This window comes from Cebus imitator, unplaced genomic scaffold (assembly GCF_001604975.1).
Source record: "Cebus imitator isolate Cc_AM_T3 unplaced genomic scaffold, Cebus_imitator-1.0 Scaffold109, whole genome shotgun sequence".
In the NCBI taxonomy this organism is placed as follows: domain Eukaryota; kingdom Metazoa; phylum Chordata; class Mammalia; order Primates; family Cebidae; genus Cebus; species Cebus imitator.
The window spans coordinates 606,861-624,089 of NW_016107424.1; the positions used below are offsets into that span (position 1 = coordinate 606,861).

Sequence of the window (17,229 nt, forward strand, 5' to 3'; positions counted from 1 at the left end):
TTTATTTATTTATTTAATTATTTAGAGACAGGGTCTTGCTCTGTCACCTAGGTTGGAATGCAACTGGCACAATCACAGCTCAGAGGAGCCTTGACCTCCTGGGCTCCAGTGATCCTCCCACCTCAGCCTCCAAAGTAGCTGGGAATACTGGCATGCACCACCACACTGGGCTAATTTTTAAAACAAAATGTTTGTAGAGATGAGGTCTTGCTTTGTTACCCAGGCTGGTCTTGAACTCCTCCCAAAGTGCTAGGGTTACAGGCATGAGCCACTGTACCCAGCCTTAATTTTCTTAACAAGAGAGTCTATCCTAATTTAAAGATGGCTTAGGATTCTGAAATTTGGTACCTCACAAGGAGATTTTCACAGACTCAGACTACCAGATCTCATGGTATTGCTTTGTAGGTAACTACGAACTTCAACTTTATTGTATTATTTCTATTAATACATTTCAGAAACAAAAACCCTGCAGGGAAAATGTTTTTCCTCATCTAAAAGTTTCTGTACTTGCCTTGTTCATTTATTAGATTGTGATCAACAATGCAGCAGGAAATTTTATTTCTCCTACTGAAAGACTTTCTCCTAATGCTTGGAAAACCATAACTGACATAGTTCTAAATGGCACAGCCTTCATGACACTAGAAATTGGAAAACAACTAATTAAAGCACAGAAAGGTATGTTTATTTGCTTTTCTCATATTTATTTGTCTCCTATATGTGCAAGGTTCTGTGCTAAGCTCTGTGATACTTTAAAAGTCAATGAGACAGTCTACACTTGTATGACTCACAACGTAATGGAGAAAAATGATAGTTAAATAATTATCATGTGTTACGGTTTGAGCAGTAATAAATAATATGTTTCAAGTGCATTGGCAATCCAGAGACAGGAATGACTAACTCTCCCTAGGGTCAGTGATCAGGTTGAGGAACAAGATGCAATTTAAGCCGAAAGTTTAAAGATCTAGATGTGGAGAAGGAGGAGGGAAAGGACACATGAATGCCTGTAGCTGGAGGCTTGGTGGAGAGGAGGTGCATAAGTACATAGGGAATGATGAAAAACTTGATGTCATTAGAGATGGGGAAAGGAGTAGGAAATGACTTTGGGAAGGTGGTTTGGAGTGTAATTGGGAAGTTCTAAATAGCAAAATAAGGAGTTTAATGTTAATTCTGAAAGAAATGGGAAGTATTTTTGTATGGATTTCCATTGAAGGCCGGAACAAAGAATGTGAGTTGATTGGAAAGGTTATTGACAACAAGATGGACAATGGAAGGAAAGCCATTCAGGAGGATTTGCTTTTTCTTTTAGCATGTGATTGATTGGATGGGAAATAAAGTAGGGGACATTTAGAAGATAAGATTAACAGGCCTTACTGCTTCAATGAGAGTGTTTTCAGATGGGGTGAAGAGTTTGGATAATGATGATACCACTGAGAATAAGAACACTGGAGGGAAAATAGATTTAGAGGGAACTTATTAGGAGAACATTTTTGTTAGTATTATGAATGAATTTCTTTATAGAAGTTCATATGTATATGAATGGTAAACATAGTCAATGTATGTATGTGTACATTCATATGTATCTAGAACCAGCATACATTTATTCACTTAACAGACACTTACTAATGACTTTTGTATAGCAGGCCCTATACTCATTCTCAAAGCACAGAGAAGGACAAGACTCTGTCCCTGAATAATTTGGGGAACTTGAAGGATGGGGTATTTCCCAGCTTAGGTGGAGAGTATTCTGAACAAGGAAAATGAAGAAGAGTTCTCATGCTCCTCAGAGGATGACCTTTGAGGGTTGAGGGGAGGAAGGAAGGAATGGAGTTGGCCAGGTTCCTCTCTCTGGTTTAGAAACCTTTGCCTTATGAGATTCAGTTTCTTCTTTTGTGCAGCACAGGTGATCCTAGCACCTGCTTGAGATAGGTTGTAGGAGCAGACAGCGGGATGCTACAGAGGCACTAGCTGTGTGTGTGTGTGTGTGTGTGATTGTGCACGTGTGTGCATACATATGCACACTAATAGCTTCTATCCTTTCTCTATGCAGTTATTGAAATGGAAATTTCTGCTTACATATTTCCATGACAGCATAGAGGATATGATTTATATTTGGAGTTTGGATGATAAGTGTTTGATTTTGTTTTGTTTTGTTTTTTTTTTGGTGGGAGGGCAGGAAGATTGATGAGTGGGAAGGGAGAAAGGAAAGAGTGTGATTCCTCTCTCCTCCCGTCTCTGCCCAGGGAACCTTGGTCTCTGTATCCCTCCTGTGTCTCTGCCCCTGTCTGATTTTCTTTTTCCCTACCCCTTGCTCATGTCTCAATTTCATTCTCTACTGCTCTGCCTCTGTCAGCTCCTCATTTTTGGTTTTCTGTTTCTTTCTTCATCTCAGTCTCTTTCATTTATTTGTCCTTCTTTACCTCATTGTCTCTTATTTCTTCCCTCACTCATGTCTGTGACCCTCGATTTCTGTCTGACTCTTTCTTCTTTCCTCATTATTGTCTTTCATTTTAACATAGACTCTGATCTATTTTCGTTCATCACATTGGATTAAAATTCTATGGGCTTCATTAAAAATAGATTAGATATCTTTTTAAAAGATGGAAGCCAGTTTTTATTCTTCCAAGATTCCTGTCAGTTATTGATGTTATAAAATGACAGTTTGGAGAACTTGGACCACTGGGCTGAGGGGAGTACATGGTTAAAGGATTTGTTCTAGTACTGCATCGGCAGTCAAGGAATTCAAGCGTGTTAGTGTGTGTAAAACCTGGAAGTCAGCTCAGGGACCAGCAGTCTGTGGTTATCTGTGATCAGAAGTAGGTTAGATGATGGCATCTAGGAAGTCAGCCAAGGTGAGATATCTACGAAGTCAGAGCAGAGAACACAAGGGTACCAGAAGCTGGAAGACAGAAGCTCACTTGCTGTGGGCAGGAATTGGTGGTGACTCAGAGGGGACAGCAGACGACTGAGGATCAAGAGGGCAGTGGCCTTAGGAAAGGCAGAGAAACTAGAATTAGTCAGGCAGCACTGATGCAAAATGAACAATTATAAACAAACCAAAGATTTAGGAAACTTCCAAAGACATTAGCTGAGTGAACTCTCACAGCTACAAAGGTCAAAAAATAGATAGATGGTCCTTATTGGGAAGGATATTGAAAGTATCATGGTGAGGTTTGTTCCTCACTAGAATCTAATGTATAAAAATGAAAAAAAATAGTAGTATGGAGAAGACCACCCAATTTTATTAAAAAATTGAGGGACCTTGCAATCACAAAAGACTGAGAGACTAATACAGAGTTTTAAGAGTCTGAGCATGAAAGATATGGATAGGATAAATATTGAATTTTTCCATCAAATCCTAGATTGTTAGAAAAAAAAGTACTGTACTTCCTAAACCTCAGAAGAAGTAATTTTAGGACAGAAAGGAAAATTATTTTGTTGAAGTGACTTTAATAATTGTCTTTTTTTTTTTTTTTTTTGAGACGGAGTCTCCCTTTGTTGTGATCTCAGCTCACTGCCACCTCGACCTCCTGAGTTCAAGTGATTCTTCCACTTCTTGACTAGCTGGGATTACAGGCATATGCCACCATGCCTGACTAATTTTTGTATTTTTAATAGAGATGGGGTTTTGCTTTGTCGGACAGGTTGATCTCAAACTCCTGATCTCAAGTGATCCTCCTGCCTTGGCTTCTCCAAAGTGCTGGGATTACAGGCATGAGCCACGATGCCCAGCCATAAATAATTGTCTTAGTTAGTGTGGACTGCTATAACAAATTACCACAGACTGGGTGGTGTAAGCAACAGATATGGTCAGGTTTTTGGTGAGGGCTCTGTTCCTTGTGTCCTTAGATGGCCTTTCTTTGATGTCTACACATAGCTAGGGATCTCATAGTGTGAAACCTTCCCACCCATGTGGAACTGTAAGTGCAATGAAACCTCTTTCTTTTGTGAATTGCCCACTCTCAGGTATGTCCATCAGCTGCATCAAAATGTACTAATACAGTTTCAACATCTGGATTCTCAGGAGGCACACACATTTAGTCCATAGCAGAAATACTTATGTACCATTATAGTGTTTCAGAACTTACAAAGCTCTTTCATATACTAGTATGAAAAAGGTACAAAACTCAAGTATAAACCTAAATACAGGATTTTAAAAAAATGTAACAAGTAAATCAATGCCATAATACAACCTTTTTTGAAAAAAAAAAATAGAGATGGGGTTTCTCTACGTTGACTAGGCTGGTTTCGAACTCCTGGCCTCAAGAAATTTTATCTTGGCCTCCCAATGTACTAGGATTGCAGGCATGAGCTACTATGTCTAGTTACTATAATATAATTTTAACATATTATTTTTATAATAGTTTGCTAAAATTGAGGTAAAATCTACATATAGTGAAATGCAGAGATCTTAACTGTGTACAAATTTATGTTTCAATAAACTTATCAACTTAGACACACATACCCCAATCAAGACAGAACATTTCCATTACCCTCAAAGATTCTCCTTTGCTACCTTCCAGCCACTATCTATTTAAATCCTTAGCCCATTTCTTATTGGATTATTTTGTCTATTATTCATTTGTAGAAATTCTTTATATATTCTCTACTGATTACTTTGTCAGATATAGTATGTATTTAGAATATTTCCTCCCAGCCTATGGTTTTCCATTTCATTTCCTTAACAGTATCTTTTGATGAGCAGAAGAAATTTCAAATTTGGATTAAGTTTCCAAACTGTTTTCTAAATTGGCTATACCGTATTGCCAATAGCATTCCCGATAGCAGCGTATAAGTTGCAGTTGCCCCACATCCTTGCCAAATGCTTGCTATAGCTAAGCTTTTTAAACGTCAGCCTTTCTAGGTTTTTGTAGTGGTTTTTCATTTGTGGTGTTAACTTACATTTTCATAGTGACAAATGATGCTGAGCATCGTTTCATGTGCTTATTTGTCATTAATATATATTCTTGATGAAATGTCTGTTCAAATCTTTTGTCTATTTTAAAAGTTGAATTGTTAAAATTTTTCTTCTATGCTTTTTGTATCTAAGAAGCCTTTGCCTAACACAAGGTCACAGGTAATTTCTCCATTGTTTTCTTTTTGGTAGTTTCATAGTTTCCCCTCTTACTATTTAGGGGAGAGAATCATTTTAAATTAATGTGTGCATATGGTATAGGGGAAAGGTTGAGCTTAATTTTTTTGCTTACTCTATTCATTCTTTTTCATTGAATTGCCCCAGACTATTGTTGAAAATCATTTAACATATACAACATGTGCCACATGCAAGTGTACCACTTTTGATCTTTTATACTGTATTTTTACTGTGACTTTTCAGGTATATGTATATACGTGTGTGTGTGTGTGTGTGTGTGTATATATATATATATATATGTCGGTTTCTGAACTCACTATTCTGTTCCATTGATCTGTATGTCTATCATTATTTTGTCTTCATAATGTATATATAAACACATAATATATGGTCTTGTTTACTTTTACATATATTGTATGTTTTATATATTATATGTATTCATTTCTTTAGCTTGATATTAACCTGAAATGAGGTAGTATGTTTCCTCCAACTTTATTTCTTTTGATAATTGTTTTGGGTCTTCTGTGTCCTTTGCATTTTTATAGAAATTTTAGAATTGATAGTTTTTTTTTTTTAAAACTATTGTAATTTTGACCAGGTTTGTGATAAATTTGTAGGTTATCTTGGGAGAATTGACATTTTTTACAATATCATGTCTTTTAATCTCTCAATATGGTACCTCTCGCCATTTATTTAGGTCTTCTTTAATTTCTATTAGCAGTGTTTGCACAGGCATTGTACATGTTTTGTTAACTTTCTCCCAAAATATTTTAATTTTTGGTGTTATTGAAAATGGCACTGTTTTCTAAATGATATTTTCTGGTTGTTTTCTTGTAGTATTTAGACATGCAATGGATGAGTTTTATGTATTGATGTTTTCCCTAAGAGCTTGCTAAACTCACTTAATGGTTATTACAGCTTAGGTTCCTTTAGATTTTATACATTGATAATACTGTTAGTGAGAAAAAGACGTTTTTGCATTTTTCTTCCCAATTGGTAAGCCTTTTATTTTCTTTCTTGCCTTACTTTACTGGATGGGATCTTCAGTAAAATATTGAATAGCAGTGGTAAAAAACTAAGATCCTTTTTCCTCATATTAAGAATGAATCAAATACATTTTCTCCTAATGATAGGAGGAAAGCACTTAGATTGTCACTATTAATTATGATTTACTTGTAAGTTTTCATAAATACCCTTTATCAGTATTAGGAAGTTTTCTTCTATATCTAGTTTGCTCGATAGCTTTTTAAAAAAATCATGAATAGGTATTGAATTTATTAATATGTCTTCTTTCTATATTTGTTGATATGGTCATATTTTCAGCCTGTTAATATGGTGAATTACATTAATAAATTTTTGAATATTAAACAGCATTGCATTCCTAGGCTGAATCTTGCTTGGTTATGCTATATTATCCTAGTTATATATTGCTGGATTTGTTTTGCTGAAATTTTCTTAGTGCTCACTTTGTCAGTTTCCATGTGTTACTTTTTATTGAGTGTCTTAGCTTCTGTGCTTGTTTAGTTTAGTGATTAGGATTTGAGAGAAGTTTATATGCAGATGTTACCTCGTCCTTTGCACCTGCTCTGGCAGCTTTGTCCAACAGGTCATATGTTGGCTACAGCCTTGCCTTGTGAAATTGATAGTTTAATGTGAATCCAACAGATGCCTCTTGTGTCCGCATCAAAGACATATAAGTGTTTGACACAGTGTGATAGTCTTCATATTAGGATTTTTTTTTAAAGAATCTTAAATTACTTAACATCCAAGTTAAAATGTTGTCATATCTATTATTGTCTTAAAAATAAATTTTGATTCCATCTAGAGAAAACTAATTAAAAAATTTTTTTTCTTTTCTTTTTTCTTTTTTTCTTGTTGAAAAAATATGACAGCCTACTCAGATGTACTTGATTTTGGACTAGCTTTGCTGTTGAATCACATGGATTACTTTATACTAGAAAGCTAGAATTCCTTCTACCTAAGAACATATGAGAATTCTATAGTGATTGCTACAAGTTCTGTATTAAATAAAGGTATATGATATAACAGATGTTGGAATAAAGAACAAGCAAAAAAGTGAAATATTATTTATAAAGACATGACCTAATTGTAACCAAATTTTCACTTATGTTTACTTCCTTCTTTCCTTCCTCCCTCCTTCCCTTCCTTTCTTTTTTTTTCTCATAAAACGCTTCCTTTTTTTCCCTTTCTTTCACATCTAACATTTATTGAGTGCTTATTTTGTATCAGGCTTTGTTCTAAGTGCTAAATACTTATTAACTCATTTAACACTTGCAATGACCTTGCAAAGCAAGTGCTTTTCAATTTCCATTTATAGACATGGGTAGAAACTGATGTACGATCTTTTTTTAATATAGGAAGTGAATTTTTTAATACTCACATTTACAGATGAGAAACTATGACTTATTAATTACCTGTGTTAACTATCACTATTAAAATGGACAATTGACATAATTAAAAAATTAATTGTTTTAAGTGGTCTAGTTGAGAAAAAGAAGGAACTGTGATATTTTGTTTTAGTCATGGTCAGTCACTTAGTTTACACCTGATACTTGGACAGTTAGTGAGTTACAATATTTTACTATTACTCAGCTTTTCCATCTATAAAATCGACGTGATAATAAATTACTACTCCAATATTTAGTAACAGAACAAGATGTTAGGTGTAGAAGCCTCAAGAAAAATATAAATTGCTTTACAAATGTACATGTGGTTTTTTTTTTACATGTGAATGGACACCCAATAGCCCAACTAATATAAAGACTTGGTAGAAATAACTTTAAGAACTTCAGGGAATTTAAGACTAAAAGGTAGAAGCGACCCAAGGAAGCTTGAACAATATAGAGCTTGTGTTGGGGAAAGGGAAAGAGTGAAGTTAAAGCAACTATCTAGGCAGATTAATCATGTAAAATAAAGAGGAAAAAAGGAAGTAATGAAGGAATGTTTATAAAATGAGTGGTGGATTGGATGTGTATTATAGGAATTATGTTTGAAATAATCTTACCAGCAGCCTTATGATAGAGGAAGAGAATAAACGTAAATCACCAACTGAAGAAAGAATAGAAAAAGACAGTTTTTGTCAATAGAGAAGAAGAAACAGTTTTCAAGGCCAGAGGCCTTGGAAGCATTGAACTTAGTAAAATACTCGATATTGTTTTTGCAGTTCAATTAAATTGTCAGAAAATACAAGATTTTTAAACATCTTTCTGTTCTTTGGGAGTTCCTGATTTGTGAACTGTAAACACAAGAAAAATTTGAAAACATTCTTTTTTCAAACCCATAGATACTGTACTTGGCCAGTTACTCTTCCTTGTCCTCTGTAATGCAGCACCCTCGGCCTATCCAGTCTCATGTCCCTCTGTAACAGCCCCTGTTTGACTGCTCCGTTACACATGCCTCATTTAGAATCATTCTTTCCCTGAGCCATAGAGTCTCCATTCTTAGCTCTAGTCCACTCCTCAGTGAAGGATTACCAGTTCAGAGGCTAGTATGCACACTTTAGCATAGTGGTCCCCAGCTTTTTTGGCACCAGGGAGCATTTTCATGGAAGCCTATTTTTTTTTCACAGACCAGGGGAAGGGGCAGGGGGTGGTTTTGGGATGAAACTATTTCACCTCAGATCATTAGGTGTTAGATTGTCAAAAGGAGTGTGCAAGCTAGATCCCTTGCATGCGCAGTTCGCAATAGGGTTTGCACTCCTATGAGAATCTAATGCCACTGCTGATCTGACAGGAGGTGGAGCTCAGGCAGTAATACTGGCTTACCCACTGCTCACCTCCTGCTGTGTGGCCTGGTTCCTAACTGGCCATGGACCATCATGGGGCCTGGGTGTTGGGGTCCCCTGCTTTAGCACTTAAAAACATGCTACCTGTGGTTATTGTTTCATGTTGTAAGTCTCCTATTCCATCAGATTTCCATCCATTAGAAATTCTTTTATCCATCAAGGTACATTACTTCTGCCCCACCTACAAAGCCTTTCCCTTCCTTTCCCACTGTTTCCTAACTCAACACTGAACACAAAGGTGGTGCTTTGCTTATGCAGTGAAACATTTTGGAGACCTACAAAAGGAAGGTGAGTTGAGTACATACTTAACACTTCTTTCAATTATGTCCTTCAACTTTACTATCAGAGGTAAAAGATGACCAGTCATTGACATGATCAACTGGAATTGAAGCCAATGCACCTTGTTTCAGAAGTGGGAAGACTAGAGCATAGCAGAAGGCTTTTATTTGTTCAGTAGTGTGAGTACAAGGCGTATGTTGCTTCAAGTATAATAGGACCACATGAGTACATTTATTTGTATTGTGCCCAGAAATTTTGTTTTTTCTAGAACAGTGGGTGCATCTAAGAATATTTTAAAACACATTTTTAGTTATCAGTTGAAATTTATTAAGGCTGTATTAGTATCCTTTTAATATCACTTTTTGCTAGAGTCATCTTGTTTGATAGAATAGTTCTACCTCATCTGTTTAAATTTCTTAGAGCAACTGTGTACCTTTTGGTGTTTTTTGAAGATAAGGTAAAGGTAAAGTGATTTGGGAATTTTGAAAATGAATTATTTATTCTTTCTAAGTACATAATAGAAATTTCTTGGCAATGCAGTAGTGGTTGCATAGCAGTCAAGAGTGCAGGCTCTAGAGCCTAACTGCCTAGTTCCAATCCTGGTTAATACTTATTTGTCCCATCAACTTGGATAGATTATCTTGCGGTGCCTCAGTCTTTTCTGTAAAATGATGTTAATAATAAATCCTTCCTCCTAGGATTGCTGTAATGATTATATGAGCTAATGTCTGTAAGGTGTTAAGAATAGTTCCTGACCCAGACTAGTGCTCAGTAAATGTTAGTTATGAAAGAAAATGTTAAGTTTCCCCCACGATAAATGTATTTTTACCACATCTTTTATAAGGGGACCATCAAGTATCTGAAACAGATTTTGACTCATAATTAAAATTGGTCAGAAAAACCAGAGCCCTGATATCACTTATTGTAATTAAACTTAAAAATAGCAACCTACTTGAGGGATGTATTTATACTAAATGTTTAAATGAGAAAAGTGTTTCCTTAGTAGGTAATATTATTTGTATAGGGTTATTCTAATTTTTAAAAGTTATAGTCCTTTTTTGAATAACTTAGAGAATTAATGATTTTTAGATTTTCATATGGGCTGTCATTGAAAAACGGCTGGGAGACAGGTATACTCTGTGCCCTCATCAAAAAGGCAGAGAAGTTTGTCTTCTTATCATGATTGTCGGTAATATTAATTGCCAACAATAATAGTAGAACAGTTAGAACTGCAACCAACAGCTCAGTTGTGTATTTAGGCAGTACAAGGAGTTCAGTGTTGCTTATATGTGACATATAATGCCTGGAGGGATAGAAGATGAGGCCAAGTGATGTGGACTTTGTCCTTCGGAGATGGGTAAAGTTAAACAAGGATTTAAAGAAAAATTTCTTGAAATACTTTATTTCCCTTTGTTGGAAAGTTGATATAATACACTATACTAGTCTCTTATCATGACTACAACAACAAATGACCACAAACTTAACAGCTTAATATATCATACACTTATAATTTTATAATTCTGTTTTTCACAAGTAATGCACAGAGTTTCTTGTCTGGTTTCTCTGCTTCAGATCTTATAGGGCTAATATCAAGGAATCATCCAGCAGAGCTCAAGTCTTAGAGGCTCTAGAAAGAGTCTCTCTCTCTCTATATATATATATATATGTATACACACACACACACACAAACACACACACACACAAGCTCATTTAAGTTGTTGGAAGAGTCAAGTTTCTTGTGGTTGTAGGACTAAAGTCTATATTTTCATGGTTGCTGTCAGTTCAGGGCCACCTCATCTCCTAGGGACCTCTCTGCTCTTTACATAGGGACTGGTACATCTCAGAGCCAGCAATACCATAATGTCTTTCTCATGCTTGGGGACTGACTTTCCCTTCTGCCACATCTCTCTTGCCTGCTCCTTAAAATTAATCTTTCTGACTATAGCCAGAGACAGTTACTGTTTTTAAGGGTTCATGTGATTAGACTGTGTCACTTGGATGATCCCAGAAATGCCCTCCTCTTAAAGTCTGTAATCTTTATTAACATCTTCAAAGTTATTTTGCCATGTAACATAAGAAATTCAGTTCTTAGGAATTAGGGCATTAGCATCTTTAAGTGGAGTCATTCTGCCCACACATATTTCTTATCTTGTTAGAAAGGAAACCCTCAGAACAATCAGTAAATTTTGAAATAAGTAAATAATTATGTAATATCTGTAATGTAAAAGATACTTCATTAGATATGGCACCCATATGCACTGCTCAGCATGTGTAGCAGCCCTGACCTACAGGAGTTCAACAAAGTCTTGGATGTGTCCATTTAACTAGGCGGCTGGGATGCCTGTTGGAGTCTTGGCTTATACAGTTACCTTCCACTCTGGTGATGTTTCCTAACACAACTTGCCAAATTATTAATACACAGCTAGTAAATGGCAGACTTTTTGCATGAGAGCAGAAGAGTAATAGGGAGGATCAACAACAGCAGTGAATTAACAAGTAGTTCTTAGAATCTAATGACATTTGCTGGACATGCCTTATGTTTCTGTTTTACAGGTGATAAAACTAGGGTCCAGAGCAGGGATGCGACTTCCCCAAAGTCTTATAGCTACACAGCTAGTGAATAGTGGACTCGGTTTCTGAGCCCAGGTGTCTGTGTACTATACTACTCCCCTTCTGTTGGTCATTGAAACTAAAATTGTTTAGTGATTCTTTCAATTTTCATTGTATTGAAATCAGATTTTAGAGCTTTTGAATCTTCTTTTGAAATCAGAACATAATCTTATTTTTATAGATAATGTGATTTTTGATGTTCTTTTATTACTTTTTTTTTCCATTTCAAAATAACAAAGGATGGGCTAGCATAATATTTATTTCACTGATTGCTTCCCTTCTTTATTTTCTTAACCTCATTAATAGTATAGATTCATTTCTGTTGTCTGCTCTGAGCTGTTAGAAACTTGCCTTTTACAAAGCTTTTCCATGTGCAGTTATTCTAATTGAAATAATGGGCCTCTGTACAAGAAGGAAACTATATGTGACTAACCCTGGGGATCTAGGAATTCTTTACTTTGAGCTTTAGCACCACTTTTCATTATTTTGAAGTCCAGCTGCTAATTGTTTCACCTTGTGGCATTAATGCTATTGGAGCAGTGCAGTTTCCAATTTTTACCTGCCTTTTACACTCAGGAGAATTAAAAGCAGCAGTATCTCATTCTAAGAAGTGGGCTACCCAGATTTTCTGGGCTGAGAAAATAAAACCTAAAGGGATAAAGAGAATAGTACAATAACTTTCATTTCAGCATCTAAATTATATTAGAATGGCTTAACTCCTTTTCCACACTTGGAAAAACTTATCTGTTCAATCTTAGGTGAAAGGTAGTGCACTTTCCATTGGAGCATTTGCTTTGTATTTGTCACTTTTAAAGCATTTTTTTTTTAAATTTTGCTGTAAGAATGATGCAGTTAGCATCTGTTGTCAATGTACTGTAATGGAGCCCACTAATGTTCTACATCCCTCCTCTTTCACAGAGTACGATTTTGGAAGCAAAGTAATTTTCAGTGATCTGAAAGGCTGTTTGATATATAAAAGGAATTACCAGAATGACTAACATAACCATTCTTATTTTTCCTATCCTCAAAATGGTACTCCTGCCCCCTCCTACACCCCCATGTTTCTCAGGATGTGCTGAGTTTTCTCTCTACTCTGGAAAATGCTGAGAGAAAGAGAAACTAAATATGTGGAGCAGAGAAAAAACTTATCTGAATATTCTTCAAAATACTTTCCTTGTAGTCCTTCAAATTTAAATTTTCTTAAAGTATTTACTGTTATATAAAAGATGTAAACTTTTTTGATTCTTTTATAAATATTAAACTTAGAGTATTGTCTTATCCAATGTTAGGACTAAATAAGAAGTAAAAAATTCACTGATTTCTCAGGAACTAAGAATAAGCCTTTTAAGCCTTCATTCATTCATTCATTAAGTTAGTTGGTTTTTTTTTTTTTTTTTAAAAATAGTCTTGCTCTGTTGCTCAGGCTGAAGTGCAGTGACGTGATCTCGGCTCACTGCAACCTCTGCCTCCTGGGTTCAAGTGATCCTCCTGCCTCAGCCTCCTCAGTAGCTGGGATTACAGGCACGCCCTACCACACCTGGCTAATTTTCATATTTTTAGTAGAGACAGCTTTTCACCATGTTGGCCAGGCTGGTCTTGAACTCCTGACCTCAGGCAATCTGTCTCCTTGGTCTCCCAAAGTGCTGTGATTACAGGCGTGAGCCACTGTTCCTGGCCTCATTCAGTTAATTTGTTGAGAAGCTACTGTGTCCTAGACACTATTGACCACTGTGTAAACAGTGTCACTTTCTAGTAGTATCTCATTCTAAGAAGTGGGCTACCCAAATTTTCTGATTTTTTGATTTTTATGCAGTCAGTCATTTTAAAAAGAAATTTAGAAAGCAAGAAAAAATATTCTATATTTACCTATTTACCATTTCTGATATCTTTCCTTTTGGCAATATGAGTTTCTCTATAATATCATCTTCATATCACCTTTATTTTTGAAGGGTAGTTTTGATGGATATGAGATTCAGGCTTAACAGCTTTTATCTTTCCATACCTTAAAAATGTAACTCCATCGTCTTCTAGCTTATATTATTTCTGATCAGAATACAATGAAAATTTTTATTTGTGTTTGTGTATTTTTACTGTTTATTTTTACATTTGGCTGCTATTAAGAATCTATATATCACTGGTTTTCAGTTACTGATTTTGGTAATGTCTTGATATATTTTTTTTCCTGTTTATCCTGCTTGGGATTAGTTTAGCTTTCTGCATCTGTAAGTTATAGTTTTACCAAACTCGGAATTTTTTTAGTCCTTATTTCAAGTACATTTTCTTCCTCTGTGACTCCAATTATATGTTTGTTAGAATGCTGGATACTGTTCCACAGGCAATGAGGTTCTACTGGATTTTCTCCTCAGATTTTTTTCCCCATTTGTCCTTCATTTTGGATAGTTAACATTGCTGTGTCTTCAGATTCATGGATCTTTTCTTCTGCAGCTAAGCTTATTTGTTCAATTTTTCATTTCAGATATTGTATTTTTCTGCTTTAGGAGTCGTATTTGTTTCTATTTTGTATTTTTCACTGTTCTCATCATACTAATATTTTCAGTGAAATCTTTAAAAATATTTGTAACAGCATTTAAAAGGCTATTTGTCAGCTACTTCTGTCTTCTCTGGGTTTATTAATGATTTTTCTCCTGATTAGGTTTCTGTGTCTTTTTATGTGCAGTAATTTTTTATTGCTTGCTGTGAATGCTATGTTATTGTGAAGGGTCGTTTTAAAGCTTCATTTCAGCAAGTCTATAGTAGCCTTTGCTTTTGGGCCAATTTAATCCTTCTACAAAGATTTTTTGTTTGTTTGTTTGTTTGTTTTTTTTGAGATGGAATCTCACTCTGTTGCCCAGGCTGGAGTGCAGTGGTGAGATCTTGATCATGGCAATCTCCACCTCCTGCAGTTTAAGCAATTCTCTGCCCCAGCCTCCTGAGTAGCTGGGATTACAGGCATGTGCCACTATACCCAGCCAATTTTTTGTATTTTTAGGAGAGACTGGGTTTCACCATCTTGGCCAGGCTGGTCTTGAATACCTGACCTGATGATACACCCTCCTTGGCCTCCCAAAGTGCTGGGATTATAGGAGTGAGCTGCCGCACCTGGCTGGCATTATTATTATTATTATTATTTTCCTGAGCTCTCTACTAAAAGTCTTCAATGTTCAGTGAAGTTGCTTAGAACTCACATGTCTCCCAGCCCTATGTGAGCTCTGGGAATTGTATCACTTAGAGCTCCCTGGTAGTTGTTCTTTGCCTGGCCTCATGGAATCTCACACTAAACATGTATAGCTTACTATCTGTCTGAAGCCTCAGTGAGACTCTATTCAGCTTTTTGGAGTTCTATTAATATCTCTGCATACTTTCCTCCTTGGAGGAGCTCTTAGAAACCTTAGTTTCCTCAGCCTTCCCAAACTGATCTCTATCTTCTTAACTCTGTGAATGCCATTTTCTGCTTGGGTTCCTCCTCCTCATCCTACCATCTATAGTACCTTTAGAAAAAAAATCTGGGGTATCTTAGGGCTTATTCATTTTCCTTCTTTCAGAGATCACAGTCCTTCCCTGCCTGCTGTGTAGTATCTGTATATAATTGTAGCATATATCTTACTCAGGTTTCTTGATGTTTACAGCAGAAGGGTAAGTTCATTATGTCTAGAGGCAGAAGTCCATGCTAGTTTAATTTTAATTCTGATTCATTCTTATTCAAATAGTACTTAGTTAATGGGAATCCTGCCCAGCTGATTATACAAGGTGCAATAGGGGCAGGCCTCTGAGATTTGGGGTTTTGTATTGACTTGCTAGGCATACATTCTAAGTAAGTGCAGACTGGGCCATCCTAAATCACAAGATTAGTAGCAAGACATATCAATTTTCTTAGGTTATTCTCTCATTACTTTAGAGTGAGTGAAGTTTTTAAAAATACTTCAGTTTTCTTATGCCCTCTTGAATCAGAACCGATTCCTATAAATCATGTTTTCCTTATGTGAAGTGATATAGCTGTATTGCTAATCAACTGTATCCTTTTAAAATTTCAGGAGCAGCATTTCTTGCTATTACAACTATCTATGCTGAGACTGGTTCAGGTTTTGTAGTACCGAGTGCTTCTGCCAAAGCAGGCGTGGAAGCCATGAGCAAGTAAGTACCTCCTTGTCAATTCTGTTGCTGAACATAAATAATACAGTTTGGTGGCTCAGGGAGGTAAATTGCTGCTTTCTGGTCTCCATCCAGAGAAAAGTAAAACAAAGACTTGGATTCACCATGAGACACAGATTTTATCTCCCAGATAAGTCCTGTTCGTCTATAGCAGCACTGTCCTTTGGAGCTTTCTGCAGTGATGGAAATGTTCTGTAAATATGCACTATCCAATAGCCACATGTAGATATTGAACCCTTGGAATGTGGCCACTGTGACAGAGAAACTAAATTCAAAAAATTAATAGCTGTGTATGGCTAGTGGCTACGTATTAGACACCACAGGACTATAGCTTTTTTGCTTTCTCATAGATCTTTAGCAGTGCCATCCCTAAGCCCTCTCATAAGCACATGTTTATTCTTTTATTGTACATACTGTATAAGATTAAGAGTACTAACACAGACCATGAGCACTTGCCAGGTCCAGTGGCGTTTTCTCAGCAGAGCATGACTGCTTTTTTTTTTTTTTTTTGAGACCGGGCTTCACTCTGTTACCCAAGCTGGAGTGCAATGGTGCAATCACAGCTCATTGCAGTCTTAATTTCCCAAACTCAAGCTATCCTCCTGCCTTAGCCTCCTAAGTAGCTGGGACTACAGCACCTGGCTAATTTTTAAAAATTTTTTGCAGAGACGAGGTCTTGTTATGTTGCCCAGGCTGGTTTGGTACTCCTTACCTCAAGAACTCCTCCTGCCTCAGCCTCTCAAAGTGCTGGGCATGATCCACCATACCCAGCCATGATTGCTTTTTGAATTTGTTCTCCATTGGCCTTTTCCATTGTCTTTGATATAATGGAGGTTCTCATCATTTCATAGCTTGTCTGGCTTACTATAATCATGGCATATTTCTTTGCTAGCAATTTCTTTCCCCTGTATTTTTTATTCACATTTTCACTAGAATTATCTTTCTAAGAACATGTAAATCTGCTCATGACATTCCCCAGCTAAAATTCAGATCATTTCTGGTCACTCTTTGGAATAAAAGCCAAAACTCACTACGGCATTCTAAACAGACTTGTCTCTGGCCATTGTTAATTAATTAATTTATTCAGTAAATATTTATTATATGCCTTATGTGTGCTTGGTCCTAGGGATATGATAGTGATGGAAATAGAACAGTTCTCATTGTCAGCTGAGTTTAAATTTTTTTACTATTCCATTTATTTTTATGCTTTAATTTACATTGAACTGTTCCATATTTCCCTAAACTTACAATACATTTTCATATATCTATGCCTGAGTTATATTGTTGGAATTTTTCT

At 36.1% G+C, this 17,229-nt stretch overlaps 1 protein-coding gene across 1 annotated transcript in view; it reads left to right on the forward strand.

Moving 5' to 3' along the window:
• DECR1 (2,4-dienoyl-CoA reductase 1) overlaps positions 1-17,229 on the forward strand; it is a 41,128-nt gene that overhangs the window by 16,303 nt on the left and 7,596 nt on the right. Inside the window, exons 5-6 of the mRNA XM_017538058.2 lie at positions 528-675; positions 15,815-15,914. Coding sequence (XP_017393547.1) covers positions 528-675; positions 15,815-15,914 — 248 coding nt within the window. The remainder of the gene's footprint in view (positions 1-527; positions 676-15,814; positions 15,915-17,229) is intronic.